The sequence below is a fragment of the Typopeltis vanoorti genome, chromosome 20, assembly GCF_054136105.1.
Source record: "Typopeltis vanoorti isolate ZY-2024b chromosome 20, IOZ_Tvanoo_1.0, whole genome shotgun sequence".
NCBI lineage: Eukaryota > Metazoa > Arthropoda > Arachnida > Uropygi > Thelyphonidae > Typopeltis > Typopeltis vanoorti.
In genome coordinates this window covers 89,449,497-89,470,118 of record NC_143568.1, presented here as the reverse complement: position 1 = coordinate 89,470,118, position 20,622 = coordinate 89,449,497, and the positions used below count along the sequence as shown (strand labels likewise).

General features: G+C 38.5%; 1 protein-coding gene across 1 annotated transcript in view; it reads right to left on the bottom strand.

Moving 5' to 3' along the window:
- LOC150095635 (dynein axonemal heavy chain 8-like) overlaps positions 1-20,622 on the bottom strand; it is a 2,108,518-nt gene that overhangs the window by 118,232 nt on the left and 1,969,664 nt on the right. Inside the window, exon 78 of the mRNA XM_090409931.1 lies at positions 873-1,033. Coding sequence (XP_090266057.1) covers positions 873-1,033 — 161 coding nt within the window. The remainder of the gene's footprint in view (positions 1-872; positions 1,034-20,622) is intronic.

The following is a 20,622-nucleotide window of genomic DNA, read 5'->3' as shown; positions in this document are numbered from 1 at the left end:
TTTGGCGAGGTTGCACTAGCCCATGCCAAAAGCTCCTCCCTCTTGTTCCTAATACTTCTGGCATTAACAGATCGAAACTGCAGCACTCCTTGAGGCTTCAACCACCTTTACTTCTTGAAATGACTACCCTATTCAATATTTTTACTTGAGAGACTAGATCCACACCTATTGGTCCTTCTCACACTCATTTGCCTCATGGGTGACTTCACACACATTCACCTGCATCTCCACCCTAATTGCTTAAGGTTTCCTAAATTGTGTTTCAGCAAGTTGAGTGAATAAAGCTCTCTAGATGCCTAACACAAAACCATTTAGATGTAGTCCGTCAGCTTTATACAAATCCTTCTTTCTGTCAAAGAAGGATTTGTATAAAGCAGAAGGAGAATGTAGAGTTTGCAGACCTATTGCACAGACTGCTTATTGATTCGTTTACTATCAATGCCCTCCTCCTCAATTTGCCCCTAACATAATGTGGCAGGAGAATTACATTTTCACCTTCTTGCTCTTCATTTCTGCTTCATCCAAAAACTCCTTCACATCCTCCATCATATAATATTTCTCACCTCTGAGATCATTAGTGCCAACCAAGATAATTAGTTCTTTTGCCTTACTTTTTTTTTCATCTGGATGGCATGACTAATATCATCAATTTTTACAAATTTAAAATGTTTTTCTGCCAATTTTGATAACTTAAAACCTGGCATATTCTGGATATAATTAAGGAATTTTTAGTTCACAAATAAAATATCTTCTTCAACAAAACCTTATCAGAAATCTGAAACTGAATCAGTATTCAGTATTAAAGCTTTAAGTATAAATTATACAATCATTAAAACAAGAGATTTAAAAAAGTAAATATCATTGAAACTTACGTAATGTCTGCATTAGGATGGAGACCAAAAACCTGAGGAGAATCTACATCAGGAAGTCTACCAATAAAACGTTCACACTCTTCTATTGTCGGACACTTTGGAATATTATAACCAGTGTAAAAGGAAAATTCTTCTTTAAACATATGCTCCCCAAACCAAACCTATAAAATTCCATATTAAGTACAGATTTTTATTGGTTAACTTCACAAACAACATTTAATCTGAAGAAAAGTTTAAAATACTAAAAGAAATATTCTAATTAATAATAATTCTAATTTCAGCTTTTGCAATTTATTGCTCTTTTTTTTTGATGAATCAAAAAGGGTATTATAAATGACAAAAAATTATTTTCTTCTATGTATATATATTTTTGTCCAAATGTAAAGAAACAAAAGTTTTGAATGAAGCTTCAAAGCTATGCTACTTGCATATGTGATTAGCCGAATTCATATCAAGTGAATTCAGCTACATCTATAATGCATAGCATACTTCCTTCATAAGACATGTATGATACGATTAAAAAAATGCTACAAATATCTGTAATCCAGAGTACTGTAATAATAATGTGAATAAACCAATTTGCTGCATTTGGGAAGTATGACTTTTGCAGTTGAGATAGTTCTCAATATCTCCAGTCCAACTCCCTGGATAAGACCTCAATAAATGAAACAAGCATTATTATTAAATCCACCCCTCTGGAGTCTATTGTTATTGAAGCTGTCATGCCACTCTTTAAACTTATTCACGAGAATGTCGTAGGAAGAATGAGTGCTGGTTCGAAAGAGAGAGAAATGGTGTGAAAGAAAGGCAAAAAATTGTTAAGAAAGCATTGAAAAAGAAAACGAGTGATTTGAAAACCGTAATGGATGGTAAAAATAACGAAAGCAAGGCAAATGTGGCAGAAGGAAACAAAATTGAGAGAACGAAAGAAACCAGAAATAGCATTACAAAATGATCAAAAGTGGGAAAAATGGAAATAATGAATGAAAGTGAAAGTTGGATGCATGGACCGAAAGTACAGAAACTCAAAAGGACGAATGAGAGTGAAAGTGCGAAATGGAAGTCGATAGTCTGAAAATTAGAAAGACTGAATGATAGAGAGAATATGACACGAGATTCTAAAATTGAATTGGGTTGGATGAGACAAGAGATGAAATGGATGCGGAGTGAAATTAAGAAAATTCAGGTGAAAATGATTAAAAAAAATCAAGTAGGTACGAAAGAGTAAATGAAAGATGAGCGAGTGGTGTTGTATGGTGACTCCATTATTAAAGGTGTGCTGGATGAGAGGATGCACATGATATGTTTTCCAGGTGGTAAAATGCGTGGAGTGATTGAGGTATTGGATATGAGGAGAGAATGAGTAAAGGAGGTGATGGTTTTAACAGATACGAATGACTTGATAGAGGACAAAGAGAGAGCACATCAGAATGTATATCAGGAGGCTGCTTAGACGGATAAAAGAGAATAGTGTGAGAGGAAGGATAGTAAACATGTTGTCAAGGTATGACTGTGGTGAGATGAGGCGGAGAGCAAGGATTATGAATGGTATGTTGGCTGAAATGTGTGAAGAGAGGGGAGTACAATTTGTCAATGTGTGGAATGAGTTTGAAGGACGAAGTGAACTGTATGGGAGCGATGGACTGCATTGAGTGGTTATGGTGTGAGTCATTTGGAGAGACTGTTGCTGGAGGGTAGAGAAGTGAGTATAGAGAATGAATCAGATCAAGTAGGAAGTGATGTGGAAGAGCAGGAGAGTATGACAGTAGAGATTGAAGAGGTGTTATGAATGAGGAAGTATGTGGCATGAGTATGGAAAATGAGAGAATGGGTGTGCAAGATGAACAGGGAAATGGAGAGGATCAGGTGGACAGGGGTACACAGCGTGAGAAAGGTAGATGATTGAAGAGGCTGCGAGACCATGTGTAGACAGGAAAGGAATGGGATGACCTGGGATCAAGAGGAAACAGTTGGAATTGAAGAGGGTTCTAAAATGAATAAGCAGAAAGGAAAATGACCCCAGTCAAGCAGAGAGAGAGATCACATCGAGTGAGTGGTATCAGTGGAACTAGCTGTAGATCCAGGAATGAGCTGTTGTGTTTATATACAAATGTTAGAAGTGTAAGAAACAAGGCAGATGAAATGGTTGAACTATTTCAGTCTGTTCACCCAAAAATTGTTGGAATAAGTGAGACATGGTTAGATGAGGACGACATCCTGACAGGAATAGAGATGGAAGGATATGATGTGTTTCGTAAGGATACGAGTAAAAAAGGGAGGGGGAGTGCTATTGATGATAGAGAAAGAGTTATGCCCATACAAAGTAGAGATGCAAGAGGGAAATAGTGCCAGTGGTTTGAAGCAGTATGATGTGAGATAGAGGTGAATGGAATGAAATACCTGGTTGGATGTTGCTATAGACCAGGAAATGTATATCAAATTAGCCAACCAAATAAGAAAACAGTGATTATTATGGGCAATTTTAAATATGGCTATATAGACTGGAATGATGAGACAGCAACTGGAAGAAAAGAAAATGAGTTTTTGAGGGATATCTAGCTCAGAGAGTATGTAACAGAGGGCACACATGGATTGAAGGTCTTGGATTTGGTCATCTCATTAGAGGATGTAATGATAAATGAAGTGTCAAATCACCCACCAATTGGTGAAAATGACAATGAGGTGATTACCTGGGTGGTTGCCAGCAGTGTGAGGACCTCTGTAAGAAAAGGGCATATATGGAACTACAAAGAGTGGGGTGATTATAAAGAGCTCAGAGGACAGCTTGCAGGTGTAGCATGGAATGAGGAGTTAGCTGGAAAAGAGATCAATGCAGCTTTGGGGATTTTAAAAGACTATCTAGTAGATGCAATGTCTAAATGTATTCCAAGGGTGAGAATGTTAAATAAGGTAGGTGTGAAATGGATGAATAAAGAGATTAAGCATGCAATACAGAGAAAAAGAGCATTATGGAGGCAGCATGAGAAGTGGAAATAACCAATACCATGAGGACTACAAATACCAAGCAAGGCGGGCGACTTGGTTGGTGAGGGTAGCTAAAGAGATGTATGAACAGCAGTTAGCTAATGAAGCCAAAAAGAGTTCTTTCGATATGTAGCCAGCAAAAGACAGAATGATTATGGAAGGATGATATTGATTAGAGAAAATGAGTATAAAGACAAATGTTGCAGAGGGTGTGGTGGAGATACCTAATGAGCAGTTCATAAAGGTCTTTATCTTGTGCATGTGACTTCATGGAGAGATTGAGAGCAGCTGATGATGCAGAAGAGGGACTGTAAGTGAACAAGAGGTGCATGGGGAGTTGAGCAAACTAGATGCAAATAAGGCTGTGGGACTTGATAATATATCACCACGTATTCTGAATCAATGTGCCACGGAGGTGACACCAGCCTTGACATATTTTTTTAATATGCGTCTTGCACTCGGTCAAGTTTCTAAGGAGCAGAAGGAGATCAAGATTGTGCCACTTCATAAAAGAGGTGATCGAACTCAAGCATCAAATAATAGGCCTATCTGTGTATCAGGTGTTGTAGTTAAGTTGTTGGAGAAGCTTGTCAGAACCAGGATCCAGAATTGGGTTGACAACAATGGTATTATCTTTGATGGACAGCATGGATTTGCTAAAGGGAGGCCGTGTTTTAGTAATCTATTTACTTATTACAATAAAGTGACTGCTTCCATGGACAGAGGAGAAGGATACACAGTAATATACTTGGATTTCACAAAAGCTTTTCACAGAGTACCTCATGATAAGTTGACAGTCAAACTAGAGCAGATGGGGTTGGATATTAGATTGGTGCATTGGATTGGAGACTGGCTGTCTGATAGGTATCAACAAGTTGTGTATGGGGGAGATATATCCAGGAAAAGGAAAGTTACTAGTGGTGTGCCTTAGTGTCTGTTTTAGGGCCATTGCTGTTTAACTTGTATATAAATGATATTGGTGAAGATTTGGCTGGAGATATTGAGTTGTTTGCAGATGATGCAATGTTGGGACGAACCATGAAGAGTAGAGAAGATGTTGTGGCCTTACAAGATTTGAATAAATTGAGTGATTGGGTACGGGAATGTCAGTTCAATGTTGCAAAATGTAAGGTTTTAAAATTTGGAAAACAAAATGAGATGCAGAATTTATGCTTGGTGAGGATATATTGTCGGGGGGGGGGGAATAAGAGATATGGGGTGATAGTGGATAAGGATCTGAAATTTAGTTGACACATATCCAAAATTGTGAAGACAACACAAAGGCATCTGGATTGATGCGGAGGACACTGATGTGTAGAAGTAGAGAGATTCTTGTTCCATTGCATAAGGCTTTGATTAGGCCGCACATGGACTATTGTGCCCAGATTTTGTCACCTGGTTTTTCAGAAGGGTGAAGAGATGTTGGAGATGGTCCAGAGGCGATTGACTAAAGTAGTTTCTAAACTCTGGAATGTCGAATATGAGGAAAGTTTGAGAAGATGCAATTTGCAGAGTCTAGTGGTCAGGAGGTAGAGTGGAAATATAATAGAGAACTACAAGTTAGTAAGGGGTTGTTATAGGATCAATGCTGGAGTGGTTCTAACAGAAAATAGTGGGAGAACCAGAGGTCATCCCTGGAAGCTGTATAAGGAGGGTGTCAGTAGGGGAGTGAGAAGTTTTTTTTCATGCAGAGTTGTGAATGATTGGAATGTCTTACCTGAGAGTTTGGTGTCTGCAGAGAATTTGAGGGTGTTTAAAGCATGGTATGATGAGCTGTATGTTTGATAAAAGGACTTCCTAGATGAATCTTTGACTACATGGGGTCTTGGGTAATAATAATAATCTACACCTAACCATTCCACTCAGGCAATGAATTTAATGCTACTTCCACTCAAAAAAAATAAAAAATCAGCTGCATAATGCATAGCATACTTCCTTCATAAGACATGTATGATACAATAAAAAAAATGCTACAAATATCTCTAATCCAGAGTACTGTAATAATAATGTGAATAAACCACTTTGTGAATAAACAAAAAAACAAACATACAAAAAACTCGCTTCTTACTCTCTTACTCACTAAATTTGGAAATTTAGGTTTCACTCCTAATTCATGTCCCACCCCTCCCCATTCTACCATATGAAAAATCCTACCAGTGTTAATCTGGTAAATAACTCTCAATGAGACGAGTGACCAAAATGATAACTGGTCTATGGAATGTATCTTAGAAGATCTGTGGGTTACAGAAATTGGTTGATAGGTGGAAAAGTGGTGATATGATTGAGACATTCATTACTGAAGGGTTTTTACAAGATTAATTCAGAGGAAACATTTTTTAGAACAGTTCTGGTGGTGGAAGAACTAGGGCCCATCCATGGAAACTGAACAAGAGTGTAGTTAGCAAGGGTGTTAGAAGTAGGTTTTTTACTTGGAGAGTGGTGAATGAGTGGAATAAGCTGCCAGAGTTCGTTGTGGATGCCATGACTATAAATGAGTTCAAAGCAAAGTATGATAGCTACTGTGCGAATGTTGAATAGTTGTTCTTGACATGATGTTTAGGGCCTCCCTCAATGAGTTTAAGGACTCCTTGGAGTTGTCCGTAATAATAATAATAATAACTTGGCAGGCTGGTTGGCCTAGTGGTTAGTGTATCCGCTCTCCGGCCAAAAGGCTTCGGTTTCAAATCCCGCTGTGAGCATGGATGTTTGTGATTGTCTGTGGAAATACTAGTGGTGGTGGTGGGTGATGATAGATGGCATTAGTGTAGTTGCAGAGAGAGAGTTGTAGAGTAGATGGCCTCCCTAAATTAGTCTCAGGACTCCCTGGAGGTGTTATACAATAATAATAATAACTTATCTCAAGCATATCTCCTCTTCATCTCTTTTCGACAAGACTTTTCAGATTATATGCCCTCAATCTGCAATCATAACCAATGTTGTGCAGTCCTGATATCATTTTGTTATCTGCATCTGCACTCTCTCTAAAGTTACTTCATTCCATACAAATTGCAGTGATATTTGGGTAAGTAGTCTGAACAAGGTCACATCTATATTTACTGTAGTTTTATACAATGTACTGCCACTCTCTTATCTCTGTGGGTCAACATTTTCCTCAATACTGTACCAATCTTATGTGTTGCCTTCACAACTTTTGCAATATATCCTCTGAACTTCAAATTTCTATACAATCACCTCAACATCTCTTCCTTTCTCCACTTCTTTCAGCATATCTCCAACAAGAGAGAGAGAGAGAGAGAGAGAGAGTATATTCTATTCTCTACAAATCCCCAATTTCATAATAATACATTTAGCTGTATTAAACTGAAATCCTCATTCATTTAACAGTAACATCAGTACTGTTAGTAATAACACTTCAGGGCTTCACATCATCTCGGACAATTGAATGCTTCCTTATAGTTCAGTGACAATATCACTGATATGAAAGTTTATAATAAATTTAGTTTAATCCTTTATCCAAGTGTGAGCGAACAAAGTTTGTGCCTGAAAATATCTTCAGGACTGAGGCAAGGATTAAACTGAATTTATTATAGTCTAACCAAGTGCAAAATAAACTTTCAACATCGATATGAAAGTAAAGGTCCAGGTCCTGACCCATGTGGAACCTACTTATAATTTTTCTACTATAGGATGCTACTCCTATTAGATATACATAGTTATATATCTAGAGATATATAATTATATATATCTATAGTGATATATGATATAACTATAGATATATATAACTATCATATTGTTATATGATAGTTATATATCTATAGATATCAGATAGTTATATATCTAAAAGCCAGTTACTAATCCATTCCACTAACCTGATATCCTGATATCCATATGTTGCAACTTAAATATTAACATATCATGTAACATGCTATCAAATGCCTTTGCAAAATCTAGAAAAATAACAGTGCATGTCTTTCTCTAATCTACTGCTCTTATTACTTTATTATAAAAGGCCTTCAGATTACTAAAACAAATTTGTCCCTGAACAAATCTATGTTGAACTTCTTAAAAATTAATATCACTTTGATTTGCAAAATTCTGTATATATAAATTCTTACCAGTTTTACGAAAATCTTAACACCCAGAGAAGTAGTACCACCTGGCCTATAGTTTCATACATCCATTCTACTACTATCTTTATGCATATCACAGCCTCTGTAACTCAGTTGGTATAGATGAAGTCATTTGGTCAGAAAGGCCTGCGTTTGATTCTTCCTGTCCATGATGTGAGGAACCTTTATCTTGTCTCTTTTGACTAAAGGTGAGATAGCCAGTTTCATATGGATGTAGAGGGTTTTTTTTCACCTGAAACTTAGATTTTTCATCCCTCAGAACAGGCAAACTGGCATGTGAACACACATGGATCTACAGTCATAAAATACATACTTAATCCCTCAACCAGTCCTAAGGGATTGTGGAGGAACAGAGGAACCCTACACAAATAAATAAATTTATGCATGTCACTGTCTTATCCTCCTTCCACTCTTTAGGAACTTGTGACATTGCAAGACTTTCACTAAGTAGCCAGGTTAATGGCACAGTCATTTCCTTAACACACTCCCTTACAACATGAAGTGAATTCCAATTCCATCTAGTCATATATGTAGGGAGAGGGCACTGTGTTACTTAACAACAAGTGGTAGGATCACTGGAGCAAAAATAAGTTTCATTTTTAGGATTATTTTTGATGAATTATACACATTTCACTGAAAATTCATTTAATTAGTGATACTGAGATGGAATGCAAATTAATAATTGAAAGTATCAGTAGGTTTTGTAGGGAATTTTGTGTTATAACAGTTAACAGAGGCAAAAATGGCAGTAAGAACAACTAGATGCGCTGTATGAAAATCGAATGTGTTCAGTGGATTTTACTATGATGGTTTATTGTCAGAAGTGTAATATATATGCATGGGTGAATATGACATGTTTGTTGAGAAATTAAATAAAAGAAGTGAGACAGAGCAAGAGTCTGTAGAAAGTGTGATATATTAATGGACTATGGTTGGGAATGGGAGATGAAGAATACCACATGAAAGATGAAAGGCAGTGATAGGTGTTAGACAGAGTATGACAGCCAGAAGAGTAAGCATAAGAATAAGGTATGGAAAATGTAAATTTTAAATAAGGAAATGATTGTAAAAGAAATGCGAGTGTAAATGCAGAAATGGAAGTGAGCTTGACTGATGGGTGTAAAAGCTGTTATGAGTGAGAAAGTGAAGAAAACCTGACTAATGAAACAAAGTGGAAACAATTAATGGAATGCAAGAATTGAAAAATGAAATGATTAAGATGAGAAATTTGATGTGGCATATACAAATGGAAAAGTATGAAAGAATAAAATGAAAAATAATGGAGAAAATGAAGTAGCAAATGACTCAACAGTAGCGCTATATGGAGTTTCTATCATAAAAGGTGTTGGTGGATGAGAGGGCACACAAGGTCTCTTTTCTAGGGGAAAGGATGAACAGAGTGATTGAGGCATTGGATATGAGAATAAGCATGTGGAAGAGTGAGTGATTTTAATGAATGATCTGGGTGGACAAAGGGAGAATGTGAAAACGGATAGCAGGATATTATTGAGGAGAGTTAAAGATAATAAAGAGGTGCGGCACAGAGCAAAGATCTTGAATGGAATGTTAGTGGAAATGTGAGAAGAGAAAGGATTGCAGTTTATGAATGTGTGGGATCAGTTTGAGGGACAAATGAGTTGTATAAGAGTGATGGACTACATATGAATGGTTTTTGGGTGAATTACCTGGAAAGAATGCTGAAGGAAGTGTAATCAGTGATGTGAACAAGGCATCAATGAAAGATGTAAATGAGAAAGAGAGTAATCTAGGTGAGATCAATGTGAATGGAGATCAGAATGTAAGAACAGGAATGCAAGTTGAAGAGAGAGAGAGAGAGAGAGATGGAGGTTAGGGAGACAGTATATAACAAGAGTGGATTCTGAAAGCAGTAATGAATGCATCTATAGAGACAGTCAGCATAGGAGTGGAATGGCCTGGAATACTTGAGGATAGCTGAGTTGAGAGAGGGTATATGAGACAAATGGTGACAGTTAGCAGACATCAGTGTGGAAAAGTCACAGATGATGGGAGCAGGGGCAGGACTGGGTATAGACCAAGAAATGAATTGCTAATTGCTATGTTTCTTTATGTATGCCAGTAGTATCAGAAATAAGGGAGATGAAATTGTTGCATTCATTGAGTTTATCTGCCAGAAAATAGTTGGAATAACAGAAACATGGGTGGAAGAGAATGATATCTTAAAGGGAATAGAAATGAAAGTATATGATATTTTTTGTGAGGATAGGAAGGACAAGAAGGGAGGAGGAGTGCCACTGATGACAGCACAGGAGGTGTATTAATGACAGTCCACACAAGGCTGAGATACAAGAGGGAAAGTGATAGTGGTTTTGAAGCAATATGGTGTGAGATATTTGGTTGGGTGTTGCTACAGGCAGGAGAATGTGGAGAGTAGCGAATAAATGTATAGGTAGCTTAGCTTAGTGATCAAGCAAAGAGCAATCATTATGGGTGATTTAAATATAGCTGTACTTATTTATTCATATGGGATTCTCCCCATTCCTTCAGAATCCCTTAGGACTGGTTGAGCTCACCTAATGAGGGATTAAGCATGTAATTTATGACTGTAGATTCTTGTGTTCATGGGACAGTTTGCCTGTTCTGAGGGATGAAAAACCCAAGTATCCGTGTGAAAAAAACCTTCTACCTCTGTATGAGACTGGCTAACTCACCTTTAGTTGAAAGAGACCAGATAAAGGTTCCTCACATCATGGACAGGAATCGAACACAGGTCTTTCCGAACAAATTACTTCATCTATACCAACTGAGCTACGGAGGCTATACTGCTGTACTAATTGGAATGAAGAAATAGCATCAGAGAATAAGGAGAATGAATTTCTCAAATTATTAAGGGGCAACAGTCTTGAACAATATATAACAGAGAGCACATGAGGATCAGGAGTCTTAGATCTGATTATATCATCACAGAATGTGATTGTGAATGGAGTATCTAATCTTCACCCAGTTAGTGAAAGTCCATGAGGTGATCACCTGCGTTGTAGACAGTAATATGAGAACTTCTGTAAGGAAGGGATATATGCGGAACCGTAAAGCTGGTGATTATGAAAAGCTTAGGAGACAGATTCTGAAGAGAACTGATCAAGAGCTATTTAAGAGCAGCAATGCCTGAGTGTATTTCAAAGGTGAAAAGGTAAAATAAGGTAAAATGGATGGCTGAATGAAAATGTAAGAGTAAAATGGATGAATGAAGAGGTTAAGTGTGAAATCTGGATGAAGGACTGTGGAAGCAACACAAGATGAAAGTTGATAATAATCAGTTCAAGAGTACAAAGAACAGACGAGAAAGATGACTTGGATGATAAACACAGCAACAGTGCAGTATGAGAAGAAATTAGCCATCAAAGTAAGAAAAATCCTAGTGAGTTCTTTTGATATATAACAAGCTGTAAAAAAAAAAAAACTGTGAAAGGATGATGCTGGTTGATGACATTGACATCAATCAATGCACAGGATATAGATGAAGTAGACAATGATCACTTTATTAATGTATTTCACCTTCAAGAAGGCAACATCACAAGAAGTTTGAGCACAGAGGGAATGGTGGAGGATAGATTAACGGTGAATGAGTAGGAAGTATATGAAGAATTAAGTAAACTTGATGTTAATACAACAGTAGAACTTGAGAGTATATTGTATGTATCATGAAAGAATGCTGTAGGGAATTAACAGCACTTTGGTATACCTGTATAACATGAGTCTAGCAACAGAGCAAGTCCCAAAGGAATGGAAGGTTGGAAAAATTGTTCAATGAAATCAAAAGACTCATCATAGGAGGTACACACTGCTGCACACAAAGCCCATCAATGAATGCTTTAAACTCATTCAGTGTATCAGCATTCACCACAATGTCATGCAATACATTTTAAATGCAAAAAAACCTGCTCCTTATCTTCCAGGGATGTCCTCTTGTTCTATTGCCTTCTCAAACTCTATGAAAAATTTCTTTGACATTAACTCTTTCCAGTATATCCTCATTACCATGAAAGGCAGGGGACCAAATCTGTGCAGAGTGATCTATACAAGGCCTGATCAAAACCTTATACATGTGCAGAACCTCCCCATTTCTGCACATTAAGGACTTCTGCATAATTGCTATTATGCAGAGACATGGTTGGAAGAGGACGACATCCTGATAGGAATAGAGATGGAAGGGTATGATGTGTTTCTTGAGGATAGAATTGGTAAAAAGGGAGGGGGCAGAGTGCTATTGATGATAGAGAAAGAGTTATGTCCATACAAAGTAGAGATGCAAAAGGAAAATAGTGCCAGTGGTTTTGAGGTAGTATAGTGTGAGATAGAGGAGAACGGAATCAAATACTTAGTTGGATGTTGTTATAGGTAATGTGGATGGTGGTGATAATGAAATGTATAATCAAATTAACCAAGCAAATACAAAAAAGGTGATCATAATGAGAGATTTTAATAATGGCAATATAGACTGGAATAATGAGATAGTAACTGGAAGTAAAGAAAATGAGTTTCTTGCGTTTTTGAGGGATAACTAGCTCAGACAGTATGTAACAAAGGTCAAATGAGGATTGAGGATCTTGGATTTGGTCATCTCATCACAGGATGTAATTATAAATAGTGGATAAGGATCTGAAATTTAGTTGACACATATCCAAAATTGTGAAGACAACACAAAGGCATCTGGGATTGATGCAGAGGACACTGATGTGTAGAAGTAGGGAGATTCTTTTTCCGTTGTATAAGGCTTTGATTAGGCCACACATGGACTATTGTGCCCAGATTTGGTCACCTGGTTTTCAGAAGGATGAAGAGATGTTGGAAAGGGTCCAAAGGCGACTGACTAAGGTAGTTTCTGACCTCTGGAATGTCGAGTATGAGGAAAGATTAAGATTGAAAAGATGTAATTTGCAGAGTCTAGTGGAGAGAAGGAAGAGGGGAGATATGATAGAGACCTACAAGTTGGTAAGGGGTTGTTATAGGATTAATGCTGGAGTTTCTACATAAAATAGTGGGAGAACCAGAGGTCATCCCTGGAAACTGTATAAAGAGGGTGTGAGTAGGGGAGTGAGAAGCAGGTTTTTTTCGTGCAGAGTTGTGAATGATTGGAATGTCTTGCCTGAGAGTGTGGTGTCTGCAAGTAGTTTGAGTGTGTTTAAGACACGGTATGATGTGCTGTGTGTGTGTGATAAAAGGACCTCCAGATGAGTCTTTGACTCCATGAGGTCTTTGGGTAATAATAATAATAATTATCTGATGTGATGACTTCACAACTTGTGCAATGTGACATATGAACTTCAGATCCTTGTCCAGCACCACTCCAAGATCTCTTGTCTCTACAACTTCCTCCAAAATTTTCCATGAAGGTATACTTTTCACCCATTCTCGCTTACCAAATTTCAGAACCTTATGCTTTGCAACATTAAACTGACAGCTTTATACTGCTGCCCACTCATACAATCTATTAAAATTCTCATGTAAGGACACAACATCTGCCTGATTCCTCATCACTCTCCCCAGTTTTGTATCGTCTGCAAACATTTGTATATTAGCAGTTAAAACCATCCCAATGTCATTAGCATACATTAAATTAAATAAAAATGGTTATTTATTTAAAACAGATTCCTGTGGCACAACGCTGGTGATCTTCTTTTTCAACAGTGAGTTGCCAATCCAACTCACTAATCTGTCATCTCCATTTCAGTTACCAACTTGTAGTGTGGCAATCTATCAAAAGCCTTTGCAACATCTAACTATGCTGTATATGCATCCCCCTTGTCCAATACATTCGTCACCTTCTTATAGTACATAAGCAAGTTTGTAAAGACAACCTAAATTTAACAAACTCATGCTGACAAGCACAAAGAATACTACTGTTATCAGATGAAAGAATACTACTGATCTAATAGTGCAGATGTGGTAGCCCTGCAAGAGGATTTAAATAAGCTAGATAGATGGGCAAATGAATGGCGGTCAGTTTAATGCAGCAAATTGTAAGGTCTTGAGGTTTGGGAAACATCGATAGGATGCTGCATACTCTATGGGAGGAGTTATACTGGAGGAAGTAGGGGAGACAAGAGATCTGGGGTTGATGATTGATAGAAACCTGAAGTTCAGGGGACATATTGCAAAGGTGGTGAGGGTAACACAGAGGATTGCTGCAATTATGAGAAGGACAATGACCTGCAGAGATAAAAGGATTATCATTCCGTTGTATAAGTCTCTGATCAGACCACACTTGGACTATTGTTCTCAGATTTGGTCCCCAGGATTTGAAGGGGATAAATTAACTGTGGAAAGGGTACAAAGGCAGATAACAAAGATGGTTTCAAGACTCTACAATGATAGTTATGAGGATCAACTGAGGGAAAAACAAGGTTATAATATAAATTAAGGATGCCAAGAAATTATATCCTTTGGTTTGATCCTTTATCTAAGTATAGGCAAACAAAGTTTCTGCACTAAGTAACTTCACGATTGGGCAAGTCATATATAGAGGCCAAAGACTTCACATCACTTACTATCCTTAGTATCCCATAATGCAAAGCACATATCCTTATGGACATGTACTATGCTATGCATTATGGGAAGGGTCACTACCCAGAAATGATACCAAGGTTGAAGTAATGCAGTAGTCATATTTGCACATACAAGAAGCCAAAAATGTGTCACACCTTAGTACTAAAATACACTGGATTAGAGAGAGTCCACTAGAGGGCTACACGGTGTGTAGTGTTTGCAGAGAGTTCCCGAGAAGATAAGTATTATTTTGAGAAACAATTGGCAATATTGATTTAATCTTAATGAAGTATTCTTTGTTTTTTGGTAACTTGGTGTGTCTGTGTGATTTCTGCTTTATTTAAACTAGTAGTTTAAAGATACGATTGATAGTATAGCATATGGCGCCAATGCGATGAAAAATAATGGTGACCAAAACTTTGCTGTCTTTATTCAAAATCTTTATTATAATGGAATTTGTCCAGTGTAACATGTGCGGGATGTACGCTTTCCCGAAAGAGGCTGGAGTTTGGATAGATAATGATAGTGGTGGGAGACTATGCCGAAAGTGTAAGGAAAGTGAGGAATTGAAGTGTGTGTCAGGTCGTGAGATAGTTGTTGTAGAAGAAAGCCAGAATGTGAGAGAAAATAGCGATTTGATAGTAAATTGTGATGTTGTACAAGATAGCAATGAGAGCAGTGATGAAAGAGAGAGGGAAAGTAATTATACAGAAAGAGAAAATGGTTTGAATGATGAAAAAAAATGAGAAATTAGCTGTAATGAATGAGATCGCATGGTTACGTGGAGTAATACATAGGGTGAAGCAGCGGTTGGAGCGACTGCAAAACTTTTTCCCGAGCACCTCGGCTAATGGAAATAAGCAAGTGTATGAAAGGAAAAATAAGCATATGACTGGGAGTGTTTCAAAAATGAAGGAAAGAGTGTTGTATGGTGATTCGTTAGTAAGAGGTATGATAGATGAGAGTTTGACTAAATCGTACTTACCGGGTGCGAAAATTAAGGATGTAAATGAGAGTATTAGAGCGCAAAAGCAGAGGGTGAAAGAAACGATAGTCATAGTGGGAACGAATGATTTGAAAGGAGATAAATTTTATATGAGAGAGGACTTAAAGGAATTATAAGAGGTAGTGAAAGAAAAGAGTGAGAGTTAGAACAGTGAGTCTGTTGCTGTGGTATGACAGAGAAGAGTTTAGAAGGAGAGCCATAATCGCAAATGACTTTATGTGCAGGTTATGCAGACAGTGTGGTGTGGAGTTTGTGGATGTGTGGAGTGAGTTTGATGGGCGAAAGGATTTGTACAAGATGGATGGCTTACATTTGAAAGGATTTGGTGTGCGAAGACTGAAAAAAGTGTTGCTGAGTGAAGTGAGAGCGGATGTGCAAAATCAGGGAAACTAGAACTATTAAGGAGGGGAGAAGATGGATATATACAGACATCAGTGAGACAGTTGAGTGTAAAAATGTATATAATGTGCTCGAGCCAGTACGAAGGACAAGAAATCAGAATGGGATAGTTAGTATAATGCATCAAGATAGGGGTGGGACAAATGGACTTCTGCATTTCATGAATACTAATGCCAGGAGTATTAGGAACAAGAAGGAAGAATTTTTGGCCTTGGTTGGTTCTTCCTGGCCACAGGTTATTGGCATTAGTGAAACATGGCTGACGGAAGATGATATAGTTAGTGGGATAGAATGTGTAGAGTATAGTGTGTTCAGGAGGGACAGAGAGAATAAAATGGGGGGAGGAGTGTTAATTGATGATAGCTGATGAACTGCAGCTAAGGAGAATAGAAGTTGTATTGCAGGATAGTGAAAAGAGCTCATTTGAGGCTATCTGGTGTGAGATTGAGACTAACGGAACAAAATGTACAGTTGGGTGCTGCTACAGACCAGGTGATGGAATAGATGGTGGAGATAGTATGCATAAACAAATTGATGAAATGAGTGGAAGGAGGGTAATTATTATTGGGGATTTCAACTATAGTACCATTGATTGGAAGGAGGAGAGGACACGTGAGGAAGGAACTGGATTTTATTCAGTTACTAAGGGATAACTATCTGAGACAGCATGTAATGGAAAATACTGGGGGTTCGAAAGTGCTTGACCTAGTAATCGCATCTGAGAATTTGACTGTAATGAATATGACCATGATGCCACCTATTGGTGAGAGTAATCATAGAGTCTTGACCTGGGAGGTGGCTAAATGTGTAAAATTTTCGATTAAGACAGGGTACATGTGGAATTATCGTGCTGGCAAGTATGACAGGCTTAGGAGATTGCTTGGTTCAGTGCATTGGCATGCAAACCTGCAAGGGCTGGATGTTGATAGAGCATGGGAAGTAATCAAGGGGCATTTTCAGGAGGTTATGGCTGACTGTATACCTTAGAGTGCGAATAGGAAATCAAGTAGGGGTTAAATGGATGAATAACACCATTAAACTTGAGTTGCAAAGAAAGAAACAACTGTGGAAGGAATTTAAGGAGAAAGATGATCAAAGATGAACACACAAATGCGTAACTTGTGTGTACTGCATGAAGTGATGACACGTTGGTCCAGGCAACGGAGGCAGTGGGTAATGCAGTGCTCATAGTAGTCACTTTTATTTTGGTCGCTTGGTGTCGCACTGATTAGATCGTCGGCTTGTCGAGAGCTCCTGAAAAGATTAGTATTATTTTGTGTTAACATTAGATATTTTACTAGAATTTTAAGTAGTATTGTTTGCTTTTTGTTTCTTGGCGTGTCTCTGCAATTTTTGCGTGTCTTCTGTTATTTTAATTATTATTTTTAAGAAAAGATAGCGTACACATGGCACCGATAAAGAAAAAAATGGCGGCCAGGTCGCCATGTTTGTTTAAGAGTTTTGATGTAAACGAATTTATGCAATGTGCTGTCTGTGAGATGTATGCCTTGCGAAGAGTGGTGGGAGTCTGGTTAGAAAGTGATAGTGGAATTAATATGTGTAGAAAGTGTAAAGAGAATGAGGATTTCAAGCGTGTTTCGTGTGTCGAGACTGATATCGTTAACGATAGTCAGAATGTAGAAAATGGCGGTGTGCTAGAGAATTGCATGGTAGTGCCAGATAGATGTGAGAGCGCTGAAAGTGTAAATGAAGGTAGAAACACAGAAAGAATGGATGATTTGATCGATAATGAAAATGGTGAGATAAATGCGAGTAGCGAAATTGTCCATTTGAATGGCGCGATACACAGAGCCAAAAGACAACTGGAGTGTATGGAAAAATGTGTGTTGAACGTACCAACAAATAACCGGTGGAAGTCTGTGACGGCAAATAATAGAATGTTCGTAAACGTCAATAAAATGAAGGAGCGAGTGCTGTATGGGGATTCGCTATTAAGAGGCGTAATAATTGAGAGTTTAACGAAGTCGTACCAGCCAGGTGCGAACATAAAGGACGTCAGCGAATCTATTCGACTGCAAAAACAGAGGGTGAAAGAGATGATAATCGTGGCAGGAATGAATGATTTGAAAGAGGACAAAATGGAAATGATAGAGGATGTGAGGAAGTTGTTTGAGGTAGCAAAAGAGAAGAGTGAGAGAGTTAGGATGGTGAGTATCTTACCGCAGTATGACAGCGAAGTGTTTAGAAGAAGGGCCATAATTGCCAATGACTTTATGCATGGGTTATGCATGGAGAGTGGTGTGGAATTTGTGGATGTGTGGAATGAGTTCGATGGGCGAAAGGACTTATATAAGATGGATGGGTTACATTTGAATGGAGTTGGTGTACGGAGACTTGAAAGAGTGTTGATGAATGATGTGGAAGTGGATGTACAGACTCAGGGAAACTAGATTTATTAAGAGGTGGGAGTAGATATGCAGACTTTAAGGGGGGGGCAGTTAAGTGTATGAATGAGTATATTATGCCCGGGCGAGTACGATGGACAACAAATCAGAATGGGATAGTTAGTATAAGGCAACAAAGTAGGGATGGGACAAATGGGCTTCTGCGATTCATGTACACTAATGCCAGGAGTATTAGGAACAAGAAGGAAGAGTTTTTGGCCATGGTTGGCACTTCCAGGCCACAGGTTGTCGGTATTAGTGAAACATGGCTGACAGAAGATGATTAAGCTAGTGGGATTGAATGCGATGGGTATAGCATGTCCAGGAGTGACAGGGTGAATAAAAAGGGGGGGAGGAGTGTTATTGATGATAGCTGATGAGCTTCAGCCAAGGAGTATAGAAGTTGAACTGCAGGATGGGGAAAAAAGCACATTTGAGGCTGTTTGGTGTGAGATAGAATCTAGCAGAACAAAATATACAATTGGGTGCTGCTATAGACCGGGTGATGGAGTGGATGGTGGGGATAGTATGCATAAGCAAATAGAAGAAATGCGTGGAAGGAGGGTAATTATTATGGGTGATTTCAATTATGGTAACATTGACTGGAAAGAGCAGAGGGCACATGGGAGGAAAGAATTGGATTTTATGCAGTTATTAAGGGACAACTATCTACGGCAACATGTATTGGAAAATACCAGGGCGCAGAGAGTGCTGGACCTAGTAATTGCAACTGAGAATGTAGCTGTAACGAACATGACCATGTTCCCACCAATTGGTGAGAGTGACCATAAGGTCATGACTTGGGAGGTGCTAAAGGAGTCGAATTTACAATTAAGACAGGTTACATGTGGAATTACCGGGCTGGTAAGTATGACAAGCTTAGGTGTGTGCTTGGCTCAATGCCATGGCATGTAAAACTGCAAGGGCTGGATGTTGATAGTGCATGGGAGGTGGTTAAGAACTGTTTGCAGGAGGCAATGGTTGACTGTATACCAAGAGTCCGAATAATAAATTAAGTAGGGGTTAAATGGATGAATAACACTATTTAGCTTGAGCTGCAAAAAAAGAAACAATTGTGGAGGGAATTTAAGGAGAAGGGTGACCATCAGGTGCAGGAACAGTATAAAGAACAGGCCAGGATGGTAACAAGGGTAGTAAGAAAAGCAAAAGCAGATTACAAAAGGAAATTGGCCATGCAGGCTAAAGAGAATCCCAAACAGTTTTTTCAATATGTTGCAAGTAAAAGGAAAAATGCTCATGGTAGACTGATCTTAAAAAATGCTGAGGGTAGGGAGGTAACCGAATCAGTCGATGTTGTGGAATTACTGAGTGAGCACTTTGCAAGAGTATATCATTCAGGTGGTGACTTTGCAGAAATGGAAGAACCAACAGCTTATACTGGAATTGTGATGAATGAAGTAGAGGTAACTAGTCTATTACAGAACCTCAATGTCAATACATCTGTGGGATTGGATGGTATACCAGCTCGTGTCGTACGTGAAGCGGCCAAAGAATTGTCAGTGCCCTTGACCATTTTGTTTAATTTGAGCCTTAGGACTGGGTCAGTCCCAAGGGGGTGGAAAGAGGGGAAAATAGTTCCACTACACAAAGGTGGTTCCAAGGCTGCTGTTGAAAATTACCGGCCAATCAGCATAACAGGAATCATTATCAAGATCTTAGAGAAAATAGTCAAGAGGAAAATACAAGATTGGATAGAAGAAAATGCGATACTGTATCGGGGACAGCATGGTTTTGTGAAGGGTAGGTCATGCCTCAGTAACTTGCTCACGTATTATAACACAGTGACGGCTGAACTGGATAAGGGTAATGGGTTTACAGTGATTCTACTGGACCTTGCAAAGGCCTTCGACAGGATACCACATGGAATTCTAATCAGTAAATTGCAGCATATGGGAATGGACATAGGGTTGGTGAAATGGATAGGAGGGTGGTTGAAGGAGAGATATCAGAGAGTGGTTTACTCAGGAGTAGAGTCCACAAGACGGCCTGTGACTAGTGGTGTGCCACAAGGATCTGTTCTTGGACCACTGCTGTTTAATTTGTTCATAAATGATATAGGAAAGGATCTGAGAGGAACTGTTCATTTGTTTGTGGATGATGTGAAGTTGGGTAGGGGAATAGTGAATGCAGATGACGTCAAAATTTTGCAGGATGATTTGGATAGATTGGAGGTCTGGGCTAGGGAGAATGGATGTCAATTTAATGTGGCAAAATGTAAGGTTATGCATTTTGGGGTGAAAAGATTGGCGGCAGTTTACTGCATTAGTGGAACCGTGCTCCAGGAAATTCATGAGGCACGAGATTTAGGAGTGTTGGTG